At 43.3% G+C, this 14872-nt stretch overlaps 1 protein-coding gene across 1 annotated transcript in view; it reads left to right on the top strand.

The window, feature by feature from the left end:
• Positions 1 to 14872, top strand: part of KLF7 (KLF transcription factor 7) — a 79207-nt gene that overhangs the window by 58773 nt on the left and 5562 nt on the right. The window contains exon 4 of the mRNA XM_083572443.1: positions 3779 to 3902. Coding sequence (XP_083428569.1) covers positions 3779 to 3902 — 124 coding nt within the window. The remainder of the gene's footprint in view (positions 1 to 3778; positions 3903 to 14872) is intronic.

Here is a 14872-nt window from a genome sequence, read left to right as displayed (position 1 = left end):
TCATCTCATGCTCAAAGGCACTCATGAGCATATATGTACTGACATGTATATGTATTGACGCATATATATATTTATTAGTTTTTTAACATATAATTTTCAACAGTAATTACACATACTTGTACATCTTATTCAATTTTTTTGACTTCCATCAATCCTGTCTGAAAATTTTCCAAACTAATCTCTTAGTATGCATTTCTTATCTTCCCTATTACATTTCAAACACATAACCAATATCTCTATCTTTGTCTACTTTGTAACACTTCGTATATTTCTCCTTACAAAACTTCTTGTAGTCCTACTAGCGTAATTTGTTGATTACAGTTGCTCTTCAAATAATTCATATACTTCTTCCTATCTTCTGTAAATCTCTGGTCCCGCAGGTTTCGAATCCTTACCATCATTTTGTCCAATTCTGCATAGTTGATTAATTTCATCTGCCATTCTTCTTTCGTCGGAATTTCTTCTTGTTTCCATTTCTGGGCTAACAATACTCTTGCCGCAATTGTTGCATATAAAAACAATTTAACATCTTGCCTATTAATGTCCTGACCTATAATACCAAGTAAAACTGCTTCTGGTTTTTTAAAAAATGTATATTTCAACATCTTTTTCATCTCATTATATATCATTTTTTGAAGCTACGGACATGAGTTTGACCAAACTGGGGGAGGCAGCGGAAGGCAGGAGTGCCTGGCGTGCTTGGTCCATGGGGTCATGAAGAGTCGGACACGACTAAACGACAACAACAAATATATCATTTCCCAGAAGTTCTTTGCTTTTTTACATTCCCACCACATACGATAAAATGTTCCTTCTTTTTCTTTACATTTCCAACATTTATTATGTGTATTGATATGTCTTAGCAGTTTTGAGCCATTGAGAACTCTTGAATTCAAGAGAGTTCCAATACGTTATGTGAAATGAAACAATGCACTTTTAAAAAACCCAACACCTCCAGCTCTCCCCACTTTCCCCCTCACTTTCCCCTAAGGCAGCTGGATGCAAAACGGAACAGGGTTCCTGCATCTTCAACTGTTGTGTGGGAGGGTGAGGATTTCAGCAGGTGTAGCTGGAGTCACAAGCTACACCTGCTGAAATCCCCTTGTCCCCCATAACTTTAAAGCCACAGGAACCCCATCCCTCTTCGCATGATCCGGCTACCCTGCTTTCTCATTTATTGCCTTGAGAGACGAGATCACTTGACTGATGGGCTGGTGGATCAATGGGTGTTTGGCTTTGCTACACCTGCTTCAATTTTGTATAGAGTTTCCTTTCTGCATTGCTCTGCCTTTCAGTTTTAGATCACTCTCTCTCCTTTTCATTTGGAAACCCATCTGAGCTGAGGATAAAAGGCTCTGGTTGCTGAACTGTAGGAGATATCTCTGCCCATTCTCCTCATCTGCCTGTGCCAGATTTCCACTTTATCTTCGGAGTAGCAGAGCCTAGCTTGCAATCAGTAATGTTTCGTAAATGACTAACCACAGAGAAGCCTCTCTCTTTTTGCCTTCCTTGGGCCCTGATGAGAGATGCTTATGTTAGCTTCATTATAATTGGGGGGCTTAAACTGGAGATTAATTTGGGCCTGTTTCTCCCGTCTTCATTTGCCCACTCCTTGAACATGTGGTTTCTCTTAGATTTGGGCTATAAAGCAATCAGATCTCCCATTTCTCTCCTTGCTCTTGCTAATAATAAATAACAGTGTTTAGGATTCAAGAAGCTTGTCACTTGAAGGCAGTGGCTGTGAATGAGCTTTAAAGGGCATCTTTAAGGTGATTTCCAGTATTTTAAAACTATTTCCCTCTTCCCTGGTGCTGACAGTTCCTTATTAAGGAAGCAACAATGAAGACTGTTGTTCTTCTTTCACTGTGTACTCTCTTTTGCTATTGGGCCCACCTTTGTTCTTGCTGAGCTGCATACTGAATGTGTAGCTGCGTATTGAGTACTGTGTGTGTTTGGTTTCAATATCAGGATTCTTTCTCATGTTAAAATACGCAGATATTGGAGCCATCCACTGTCTGCAACTAGGTGCTGTCTGAATGACAACTAGATTGGAGAGAGGAGACCTAAGCTGAAAGGATGCTGTACCATTCGCTGGTCGTCCTCCCTCTGGTTTGGATTAACACCATCTTTCAAAGAGCAGAATGCTTCATCAGTTGCGATGGCGACAAGCACATTGGCAGGCTTTCACAAGAGAAGGGGAGCAAAAATGAAATGACAGTATCTCTCTTACGTATCTCTATGGTGCCCCTGGTTTCATCCCACAGAAGCAGCATCATTGCCTGCTGTGAAAATCATTTGCTTCTGTTGCAAATCAGGTCTCATTTAACTAGGGTTAAAACATGACTGCACCATCACCTAGCACCAGCTCACAACTACATATTTCGAACCTAGACCTAAACTACTAGATGAATGCAACTTTCATGTGTGAATGGGCCCATCCAGAAGAGATGAAACTGGGCTGTTGTTCAGATTTTATTTTATTTTATTTTTGTAAAAAAAGAAGAAATCAATTACAGTGCTAATCATTGAAAATAGAACTAGTGCTTCCTGTAGTAAATGAGCCGCTTTCATAAGTGTCATAAGAGTTTCACAGTCTCAGATTTCAAAGGCAGCTTTAAGGGTCTGCTACAGAATATCTTGGTTCCTCCACTAGTTTCTTATTACAGGCCTATTTATGCATGGGTTATGTTCTGAGGCACTGTGCATTTAAGTGAAATTGCGTGCGTATATTGGGAATGCCATTGAAAAAGCCTGCAAATACCCTCTAAACTTCTGGAAGCCCTTGAAAAGCCCTTTTTTAAAAAAAAAAACCACCAAAAAAATCCGCCAAACTCCACCACAATCGCCCCCTCCCCAATCCCCTGATTTCAGAAGGAGAGATGATATCAGGAGGGCTTGGAAATTGAAATCTCCTGCTTTATTCAGGGTACATAGACAACTTGGAGAGGCCATGATGCTCTGGCAGCAACGCAACCCTCCTCTTTGGCATGTAAGATATTGGTGACCACTGTGATAGGAATTTTATGGTCTTAGATATATGGTAATGTTCATAAGTGTACCAACCAAGCATGTACATAGATCAGCACAAGAAGACCAACCTGGAACCATTTTGATTCCTAAACTGAGCAAATGTTTTCTCTGCAAGGTCAAAGTGGCAAACCTCCCCATTGTCTCTTTCCTCACAAATCCTGTCTTAAGGGCACATTTAAGATATGAACAGGGTGTGAGCCTGTGACCTGGCCCAGGAACTAAGTATTTATCATTACAAAAGACTGGCCAGGCTACCCAGGAAATCCAGTCAAGTAACCTGCCAGACAGGAGATAAACAATGACAGGAGAAAAACAACATTCAAAATTTCTGTTTTAGACCGCCTTTTTTGTGATGTAGGTATGATGTATCTGAGGGGTGGTCTTAGGTTACACCCCTTCTGTGATGTATGTATGATGTTTCTGGGGGTGGTCTTGATCTACAGGGTGGCAATTTCAAAAGTCTTTATAAGGCCTTGCACGCCATTTTTCGGGGTTCCTCCTCCTCTCCTGCGGCTGAGGGGAGCACCCTGTTGCAACAGATCAATAAAGATCAGGCTTACTAGCTGCTTTGCTTCTCAGTATTCTCTGGTTGGCCTCTGTTATTTTCTCCTACCAATAGGGAACCTATGTAAGGACTCTATATGGGCTCTTGGATACCCCACAAGGGAAAAGGGCAATTTTTGTTTACAACACCAGACACTCCAGCTTTTGGTTGACACTGACAAAACTTCTTCCGTCTTCTTTGCAGGTGAGAAGCCTTACAAGTGTTCGTGGGAAGGGTGCGAGTGGCGTTTTGCACGAAGCGACGAGCTCACGCGACACTACAGGAAACACACGGGGGCAAAACCCTTCAAGTGCAACCACTGCGACAGGTAACTTGCATCCCACCTATTGGTTCAAGAGCTGCCCTCGAGGCAACTTGGAGGAAAATCTTTTTTTTTTTTAAAGAAACGTTTAATGCAACGTTGGCTGCTTATTTTGGAGGAAGGGGAATCGGCCACACAAGAGCCCCCGTGATTGAGCTACAGGGTTACCTTTCAGCCTTGCATCTCCAAACATTTCAAGGTTGATTCCACTTCCTTGGACGGAAAGGGAAAGAGGCCCTGCCCAGTAAGCAAACAAGGTTTCCAGTTCAGTCCCTGGAATCTCCAGTTAAAACAGTCTCAGATATTAACAGCTGGAAAAATCTCTCTTCCTGAGACCTTCAAAAGTTGCTTCCAATCAGCTCAGACAATACTGACTTGGACAGTGATAGGGCTTGGCTTGTTCGTTGCCAATACATTAACAGAGTGCACATTTCAAAAGCCCATAATTCTGTTGCAGATATAAATATTTTACTTGCGCAGATGTGAATATTTTATTTCTTTCCCTATTAAGCAAGACTGGCTTACCCCACTGGGTAGGGTGGGTATTTGTCCGGAGTCCAAGGAAGTGGAGCACGCTTTCATTTACAGGAATTGCATGCTAGGAAATCTCTTGGTATTTGCACCAGACCGTCAGCAAAATGCACAGGTACAGATGAAATGCTATGGTGCCAGCCAGCCCTCTTTCATAAACAAACAAGGAAGTTTGGTGAGGGCGGCCGTGTGTGGTTTTTGCCCTTTCCCCTTCCTCATTCATTTCTAAAGCTGGAGCCTGGGGTAATATTTGCAACAGAACACATATGCTGTAAAGGATATGAAACTTTCCCCCGTCTTCCTCTCTGTTTGCTATTGCTTGACATCCTTTTCTTCCCAGCTCAGATCGCTTCCATTATAAGAGACAGACTGGAAGCAAAAACAAACAAACAGGGGAGCAGTGGGAGGAAAGGGGAGATATGGGGGGACTGGCCTTGACCCCCAATCTGAGCACATCTTTTGTTTAAAAACACTGTGAGTAGGGCAGGCTTGCTTGGTTGTTTGAATTTGTTACCTGCCCTCCACCGCAAGGTTCCAAATTGGCCGCTTGCGCGGTCACGGGGTGGGCGACAATTGCGGCTCGTCGCACCAAAATCCTACCGCTGGGAAGCAACACGACAGCTAGGCGATCATCCGTTGGGGAATTCCTAGGCCGGCCACTGGGCTTTCCCACCATCTGTTTATTTGAATCCTGGACAGCCAGGCCAGGTGGGCGGGGCTTGGGACCCGATAAAGACCGGGTGCTGTCGGACAAAGAACCATTTCAGGGAACCTACATTCAATGAAACACATTAAATAACCTTAAAACCAAAATGAAAGTACAAAGTTTATTACTGCGCCAAAGCGGGGAAGGACCAGTCCAGTCTTAAATAACTCGGCTGCTCCCCAAAGCCTGTGCAAAGAAGTGTATCTTGGCTACCTGGCGGGGGGGGGGGGGGAAATACGGCGACTGTGCCAGGAGTAACTGAGGAGAGGGAGGTCCATAATTGAGGGCCACCAGACAGAACGAACATGGCTCCCCTGTCATATATATATATATATATATATAGTATGACCCTGAGAAGGTGACTTGAGAGGATCTTTGGAGAGTCTGCAAAGAAAAAGAAAAAGGAGGGAGAGAGAGAAAGAGGCCAAGCCTCTAAACAGTGTTAAGATAAGTCAATTTAATTAGACATCTAAGAGGGCTATAGGTTTTGGTTTTCATGCTCCTCAAGGGCCCAGCTATCCTTTTATCCAGTTCACTAGCACAGATGTGGCAACCACTGGCCGCGCATAGTCATGTGTGGAGGGACAGGCTTAGACACGGATGATTTTACAATGTAACCACCTAATTCATGCCAGTGTCCTTGTTCTTATACTTGCAATTGCCTGGGAGGGTGCCCCCCCCCGCCCGTTTTTGTTTGAAAAGAACAATAAAAATACATTGAAGAAGAAAAGAGCAAGCCACATTTCAAACTATTTGGCATAAAATTATATCGCCATTCGCAATCACAAAAATAAAAGCATGAATGGAAACAAATCTAAGCCATTAATACAAAATAATGGCTTGAAGAACGTTAAGCATGCCTAAATTGAATAGTTAAGTCACAAAGCATCCACATCTAATAAATAAAACGTAAAAAATAAAACACAACAGAGAGGACTGCAAGCATATTGTGCTTATGAAGATTTCTGTAGCCGCCACAGCCTTAAAGGAAGCATAGCTAAAAATGCACTTTCAAGCTATTTAGCCTTCTTACAGTGTATTTATATAAAGGCAGATAACTGCACAGTCACTTTTTACCTTTATAGGCAGCTGTTATTTGTGGTTGCCTTTTACGCTCAGTTTTCTTAGACGTTATGGAGCTATTGGTTACTTTTGAAAACTCGCTGTAAGATTTAACAGATCTTACAGACTGGAATACTTGGCTCAGTGTACTTTAGACTATCTGACTGTTAGCATAGCATTGGCAAAATAAAATCAGACTTCCCAGTAATAAAACCAAATAGCACTGTCATTGCCAAGCAGTAAACCACCTAATTTGAGAGACTGGCCATGCGCAGTCTAAACCTGAGATCTTGCCGAGGCAATAATCAAATAATATCTTACATCTGGCCATGCCATCTTCTGAAATCCTATTTATATATGTAACTTTGAGAGCAGGTTTTGGAAAATTACCCATCCTTTTAAAGCAGCCCTCAAGACTTCTGTTGCAATAAGGAAATGCTTTTAATACAATCAAATAACTCTTTAGTTCCTGGACACATTTAGATTGCTGGGGTTCACGTATAGAGAAGAGGACGGAAACAGATACCTGTTCTCTAACAGGGGAAGAAATATTATCATTTTTCACATTCTGTCTTTCTTCTGCGTCCATTTATCCCACCAAGTTGGTTTTTCCTCTGACAGCTCTGCCTTCCTTTTTATTTCTGGACATTTGGCCGTGCTTTAGTTTGTTCAGAATGCGGGATAACATAACTTAGAGGGAGATCTCTGGAGCCTTGCTTTTCTATACATTCCTTTTGTCAACCGAAGGAAGATGTGTTCTCTTTTCTTTGTTGGCAGTGGGAGACTCCTTAAACAATTGTTGTTCTATTGTTGTCACTGGAACTAGCTTAGTTCTTCGCAGTCGAGGGAATTGTCTTCTTGGAGTGAGACCGCTGCTTTCTTGTAATCTTTAAGGAGGAGCTGACAAGTTTCTGACCTTGGGCTGAAGCCATTCGTTTCATTTCTGCGTTGCGTTTCGTGCTCTACAGCAGTTTAACTCCCTTTCCCCCAACCTTAGTTATTTATCTTGGTTAGAGCTGTGCACAAACGGCCCTTAAAAACCACCTGCCCTATTTGTGGGCAGAGAAATTGGGAGCAACCGTTTCACAAGATCTCCCCAGGGGCAGGAAGAATTTTCCAATGGTTTCTCAGGGGTGAGGCTCATCATTAGCAGCGGAAGTAGCAGAACCAACACGTTCCTTTCCCCCCTAAGAGTGTGTGTAAGTGTGTACAGCTTGCAGCAGCAGCCTGTCCATCATTTAGCATCATCTAACTACCATTGGGTGGCGCTGTGGGTTAAACCACAGAGCCTAGGACTTGCCGATCAGAAGGTCGGCGGTTCAAATCCCTGTGACAGGGTGAGCTCCCATTGCTCGGTCCCTGCTCCTGCCAACCTAGCAGTTCGAAAGCACATCAAAGTGCAAGTAGATAAATAGGTACCACTCCGGCAGGAAGGTAAACGGCGTTTCCGTGCGCTGCTCTGGTTCACCAGAAGCGGCTTAGTCATGCTGGCCACATGACCTGGAAGCTGTACGCCGGCTCCCTCGGCCAATAAAGAGAGATGAGCGCCGCAACCCCAGAGTCGGTCACAACTGAACCTAATGGTCTGGGGTCCCTTTACCTTTACCTTAACTAGCATTGTTCCATGTCATTGTGAAGGGGAAATGGAAGCCACACTACCAAAAAAAACCAGAAAATGTTGGGGAAAATTCTTCAAAGTGGCCTCTCCTAAGAGGGTGAGGGGAAATGCCTCATCTTTTCAGAAGAAAAGTGTTCTGAGAAATTTCAGCTTGGCTCTTGTCGTAATATTATTCAGCCCATTGAACAGGCTGGTGTCTCTGTTTTCTCCTGGCTTGTTTCCAAAGACAAACACAACTAGTCCTTCATGCCCAAGGCAGATACAGGGTGGTCTTTCCTGAGCAGAAGTCCTTCCATGGCTTGTGGCAAGTTGCATTTGAAACTGAGGGGACATGATACAGAACGGGTGTGTGAGCTTTCCACAGTTGCCCTGGGCTTGCCTAAAGTCGCTTTTTGGGTAGTGGTCTTTTTGGATTTGGGTGTCAGAAGTACTCAGCCTGATGTATGTGAGGGATGGGGGGAGTTGCTTCTGTCTCTCTCCCTTTCTCTTTCTCTTTCTCTTTCTCTTTCTCACCCACACCCATACACACCACACACACACACACACACACACACACACACACAATACAGTTTCAGTCTAGCTTCAGAGAGTAAGAGTGGAGGAGGTTTGCTTCAGCTCCATGCTATAAGATTTTACAGCTGCTTTTTGAGTAAGTCGGCCTTGTGTTCTGCCTCAGGGTCCTGCTGCACTAGTTGTGCAGTACAGTGGTACCTCAGGATGCGAACAGGATCCGTTCCAGAGCCCCGTTTGCATCCTGAATGGAACGTAAGATGCGACTGCGCATGCGTGAGTCGCGTTTCGCCGCTTCCGCACATGTGTGTGACGTCATTTTGAGCATCTGCGCATGCGCGAGCGGCGAAACCCGGAAGTAACACACTCCGTTACTTCCGGGTTGCCACGGAGCGCAACCCGAAAGCGCTCAACCTGAAGCACATTCAACCCGAGGTATGACTGTAATGGCTACAGGGAGCGCTGTGAAATCTCCACTTGGCCACATAGTCACCCTTTGAAGCTGGGCCAGCCACTCTCTTGGTCTAACCACAGTCAAAGGGTTGTTGTGAGGACAAAATGGGAGGGATTCCAGGAATAGAGATCCTGTGCCCCCCCCAAACAAGTTTTCCCATAATTCCAGATCTTTGGCCATGATAGCTGATGGCAGCTGAGTTCCTGACATGTACCACCCCCAAAAGACTGGAGATAAAAATGTGGTAGATTGGGGGGGGGGATTGTGGTCGAAACCATTATGCAGCAAATGAACATCCAGCAGGTTAGTGTTCTGCACTTGTACCGGAGAGTCCATGTCCTTGGGAGTTTTCCTCCTCATTGGAATAAAGGTGTGCATCTTAATTGAACAGGCAGACAAAATATTTATTAATTTCATAAAATTTATACATGGCTTGATTGTGTATATATAAAACCACCTCAAAACCATTTACAAAAAAAAAAAAAACCAGAAAACAATACATTTATCAATAAAATAGCAATAGTAATTTAAAACATTTAAGAAAAAGCAAATCAACAATAAACTAAAAACAGATTAAACATGCATCAACATTTTAAATACCGGTATCTGGGCAGGCTTGTCTAAGCAGAATGTTTTTAGCAGGCACTGAAAAGAGTACCGTATATACCAGGCATAGACCAACTTGGCCTTCCAGATTTTTTTGGGACTACAACTCCCATCATCCCTAGCTAACAGGACCAGTGGTCAGGGATGATGGGAGTTGTAGTCCCAAAACATCTGGAGGGCCGAGTTTGCCTATGCCTGGTATATAGCAAGTTGCCTGCCTGATATCAATAGCCAGGGAGTTCCAATGTGGAGGTGGCCACACTAAAATACTGATTTCTTATGTGGAACGGGTATTATGTGGCACTTGTAACAATGCCAGTTCACAGATCAAAGTGATTGAGTGGGTGTATATGGGCTCAGGTGATCTCATGGGTAAATTCGCACCCCAAAAAGTTCACAACTAGAGCGCCTCTTCTGCGCATGTGCGTTTCTGCGCGTGCGTGAAGCATGCAGATCGCTTCTGCGCATGTGCAGGCGGCAAACCCGGAAGTAAACACTTCTGAGTTTGCTGCGTTTGTAAGCTGAAAGTCCGCAACAAGAGCAGAACGCAAGAGGCATGACTGTACATATTTTCTCACCCCTTCCCCCCCAAAAAATGTTCAATTATCTGAGGAAATGAGAGTCTTACTCCTTATCCAGAAACTTACTTCATTCAAACTAGCAAAATAGTTGTTCTTTTTATTTAATTGTCCCAGCTTGTGATTGTAACATTTGCTTTCATTACTCTTCTTCCTTCCCTATTCCCAGGAGTATGCAGCAATAATCTCTTTTAAGCTCTCATTTGTGAGAAAAATAAGTCTCTGATTAGCTGAATAAGGATGCTTTCATGAACCAACAACCTAGCTGATAAACGTCCTGTTTTTCTTTATATCCGCAAGGTGATTTGTGATGGCTCTTGTTTTAACCTCTTCCTCTCCACCCTGTTTTGATCAGCAGAAGTTTAATTGACATGTGACACTGGAAACTTAAATGGCACTTGGCGGCTCCATGTGGGCTTTCAGACTTTTTGTTTAAACTACCTTGCCTTTGGGGACAGAACCTGCTCATCCTGCTGCACCCAGAGAGGAGAGGATGTTTTCAAACAAAAGAATTGTTAACTGTGAAGACCAAAAAGCATCGTTTTCTTTGTTGGTTTGCCCGTGCAAATACCTGAATAGGTTTTGGTGATCTTGAGAAAGGCAGACAGGCAGCATAGCCCACCATGCAGGGTTTCTGTAGGATAAAAAAAACCTCACTGGTTTGAGTTCCTTGGAAGAAGTGGCAAGGTATACAAATATAAAATGGAAATAATAAATTTCCGCTAACAATGACATATGACCATGTGAAGATGAATGTACATCATCATTCTCTCCAAAATGTGGTTGCCGTCCTATACCAATCACACCAGGCGTCCTGAGCTTCCTTGCTACGTGGTTCGTTAAAGAGATCAGATTCTGGACATGTTGAAAACTCAGACTTGTTATGCATTGTATGTATGTACCAGATAGGTTGTCAGAGGGCTTTTTGACTGTGGCACTCCTTTTAAAAAAAAAAAAAGTGTACTGCCCTTAATCTGAAGATCACAGGCATTTCACAACATAAAAATATAAAATGAGGGCACAAAATATATAATAAAACAATGGCAAACCAATAACCCCTCACCCACAACCACATTTCAGAGTCTATAGAATGTTAATCATTCCAGTAATTCCGGGTTTCGGCGGTCCGCTACCCGAAAAAACGCAACCTGAAGCATCTGTAACCCGAGGTATGACTGTAATAACACATTGCAGTAATCTAGAGATTGCCAGAGCATAGACGACAGAAGTTAGGCTATTCTGGTCCAGATAGGGGTGCAGCTGGGTCATCAGTCAAAGCTGAAGGGAAGGTTCTTTGCACCACTAAGCCTTAAGCCAACAGCAAAGGATTCAGGAGTGCCCCCAAGCTACATACCTGCTCCTTCAGAGGGAGTGTAACCCAACAAGAGAAGGCAACCTCCCAGCCATCTGGTCTAGGGAACTGCCTACTAACAAGTGCCTCAGTCTTAATCTGGATTGAGATTCAGTTTGTTGGCTCTCATCCAATTCATTACAGTTAAATTGATGGAATATGCTGAAATGGCAAAATTGACGATGAAACTGAGAGGAAGAGACGACAATGAATTCAAGTAAGAATGGAATATGTTTATTGCATATATACAGAAGCAATGTACAGTGGTACCTCTGGATGCGAACGGGATCCGTTCCGGAGCCCCATTCGCATCCTGAAGCAAACAAAAGACGTGACTGCGTGTCTGCGCGGGTCATGTTTCGCCGCTTCCGCACATGCGCATGACGTCATTTTGAGCGCCTGCGCATGCGCGAGCTGCAAAACCCGGAAGTAACGCGCTCCGTTACTGCCGGGTCGCCGCGGAGCACAACCCGAAAATATTTAAGCTGAAGCATATTCATCCCGAGGTATGACTGTACACAGCTTAATACATTAGTAGGGTTTTAAGATCACTTGTAATTTTATCATGAATGGATAGTGGATGATTTAAATATGATATAAATATAACAACGGACATGCAGTAAGTTGATAAAAAGTAGAACCAAGTCAGGGTTTAGATGGAAGTCAAGGGATTCTAGGAATCCCACAAATGTATTTTGTTGTTTTTTTTTTGTTTTTTAAATTATTTTTGTGAATGTATGTTTTTGTTTCTTTGTGTTTTTTATTATCTTTGGAAAATTAATAAAATGTGTTGAAATCAATAAAATGTGTTAAAATCAATAGGATTGATTTTAAAATCAATAGATTGATTTTAAAATCAATAGATTGATTTTAAAATCAATAGATGCTATACTCCTATTGATTTTAACACAATAAAATGTGTTAAAATCAATAGGAGTATAGCATCTAGATCAAGGGAAGTAATAGTGCCACTGTATTCTGCTCTGGTCAGACCTCACCTGGAGTACTGTGTCCAGTTCTGGGCACCACAGTTCAAGAGGGACACTGACAAACTGGAACGTGTCCAGAGGAGGGCAACCAAAATGGTCAAAGGCCTGGAAACGATGCCTTATGAGGAACGGCTAAGGGAGCTGGGCATGTTTAGCCTGGAGAAGAGGAGGTTAAGGGGTGATATGATAGCCATGTTCAAATATATAAAAGGATGTCAGATAGAGGAGGGAGAAAGGTTGTTTTCTGCTGCTCCAGAGAAGCGGACACGGAGCAATGGATCCAAACTACAAGAAAGAAGATTCCACCTAAACATTAGGAAGAACTTCCTGACAGTAAGAGCTGTTCGACAGTGGAATTTGCTGCCAAGGAGTGTGGTGGAGTCTCCTTCTTTGGAGGTCTTTAAGCAGAGGCTTGACAACCATATGTCAGGAGTGCTCTGATGGTGTTTCCTGCTTGGCAGGGGGTTGGACTCGATGGCCCTTGTGGTCTCTTCCAACTCTATGATTCTATGAAAAACAAAACAAAAAACCAACCCATTACAGAGGCAAGGCACTGTGTCCAGCACATCGCCTGAACGCTCTGCTTCTGGAGTTTTCTTGCCCAGTGCATGTTATTTCCCCAGAATTTTACCCTTTGAGTGTGTAATACACACAAGCACACAATTTGTGCGCTGTGATTCTTCATAGCACTGCCTATTCCTAATGGAAGAAAGAGAATCCCACACAGCTCCCCCCTCCCGCAATTCGTTGTTCCAGCTGCGTCTTGCATCTCAGGTGAGGCATATTGATGTAAGCTGGCAAAGTGTCGTGCTGATTAGCAACATCAGCATATGTACTGCAAATGGGTGTGTGTGTGTGTGTGTTTTGGCAGCTAGATTGAGAGGAAAGGGCGCAGAGGTGGACCCCAGAGGGGACTGAAAGAGAATCCTTTGGGTATCCTTTCAATATGCTGGCTACTAGCTTTCGCTAGGTATTTCTGTTGAAGTGCCCAGTAGGTCAGCTGCTGTATTGGAAGGAACACAGAAGCTGCATGGATTGTGGCACAGGGTCAAGCAGTTGAACTGCAAGCCAACCTTTGAGGTAGATGGTGCATGGACTGCAGTCTAATTTTCAGTTGTTCCTTACTGATCAAGGATCAGATGCAGGGCTGCAGGGGTTTAGCAAGCCTGGCATTCTTGTTGAAATCACACTGGTTTGCACGGGACTGTAATGGATTTGGACTGTTCCAAAGACCTACTTCCTACAGGGAAGTTTTTACTGGGAAATGGCGCCTTGTTGGAAATAAAGGTGTGGATCTACCTTTTTTAGGTTTCCTGAAATACAGCCTTATATGGGTCTATGAAAATGGCTGAATGAGTATAAAATTCATAAACACAGCAGGATTTTCCCCTTAAAAGAGAGCCAGTGTGGTGTAGTGGTTAAGAGCGCTTGACTCGTAATCTGGTGAACCGGGTTCAATTCCCCGCTCCTCCACGTGTAGCTGCTGGGTGACCTTGGGCCAGTCACACTTCTCTGAAGTCTCTCAGCCCCACTCACCTCACAGAGTGTTTGTTGTGGGGGAGGAAGGGAAAAAGGAGATTGTTAGCCACTTTGAGACTCCTTAAGGGGAGTGAAAGGTGGGATATCAAGTCCAAACTCTCTTTCTTCATATGAATCAGGTGTAGGGAAGCTCTGGGCCCTCCAGATGTTGCTGAACTACAACTCCCATAATCTCCTTCCATTGGCTAGGGCTGATGGGAGTTGTAGTTCAGAATCGTCGGGAGCACCCAAGGTCTCCCCCACCTGATATAAATATGACCAGCCTCTATTGAAAAATCAAATATATTATTTCTTAGGAGTAAAGTTTAGCTCTAAAATGAGTGGTTTGTACCCACTATAAGCACCCATTCAAAACTGCTGTTTGTTGTGGCATGGCTAATAGCTAGACTGTGTGGCTTTGTCGGGATTTTACAGACTGGGTGGTGGTGCATTGCTTCTCCTAGCCGTATTTGATATGCTGCTGCTAATAGAAAAGTCTAGCTACAGCGAGTTATTCTAGCACTTGAGTTATAACGCAGCTTTGTTGCTTCCCACCAACAAAGGTGATGCACTTCCTGTTCTTGGAAAATGAAAGCATACTGGACTCCTGTTTACTGGCCCAATAAAAAGGTTGCACCTCTGGTGCTCTGTGTTTTAATTATTATAAATATACAAAAAATTAAAAACATATATAAAGGTGAAAAGGTAAAGGACCCCTGGGTGGTTAAGTCCAGTCGAATTCAGCTATGGGGTGCAGTGCTCATCTCCACTTTGAGGCCAAAGGAGTTGGCATATTTAGGACAAATACAGCTTGTTACATCCCATTTAATGAAATAACCCTTATATTCCTTTTCTCATAACTATGTCTATTTGTGAGTTGCAGAAAGACACCCAGATCAAAACCCATAATTGGTGTTTTATTTGCTAAGTCTGAGCTCAAGCATGCATGGAAGATTCACAGTCATACATTATTTCTAGAGTGTTCAACACGTACCAGGTGCTTTGCAAATTCTGCCTTTTTATGGTGCAGCTGTAAGCAGAGAGTTTTCCATC

The sequence above is a fragment of the Podarcis filfolensis genome (assembly GCF_964270895.1).
Source record: "Podarcis filfolensis genome assembly, chromosome: 1".
NCBI lineage: Eukaryota > Metazoa > Chordata > Lepidosauria > Squamata > Lacertidae > Podarcis > Podarcis filfolensis.
This window is presented reverse-complemented; position numbering and strand designations above follow the sequence as displayed.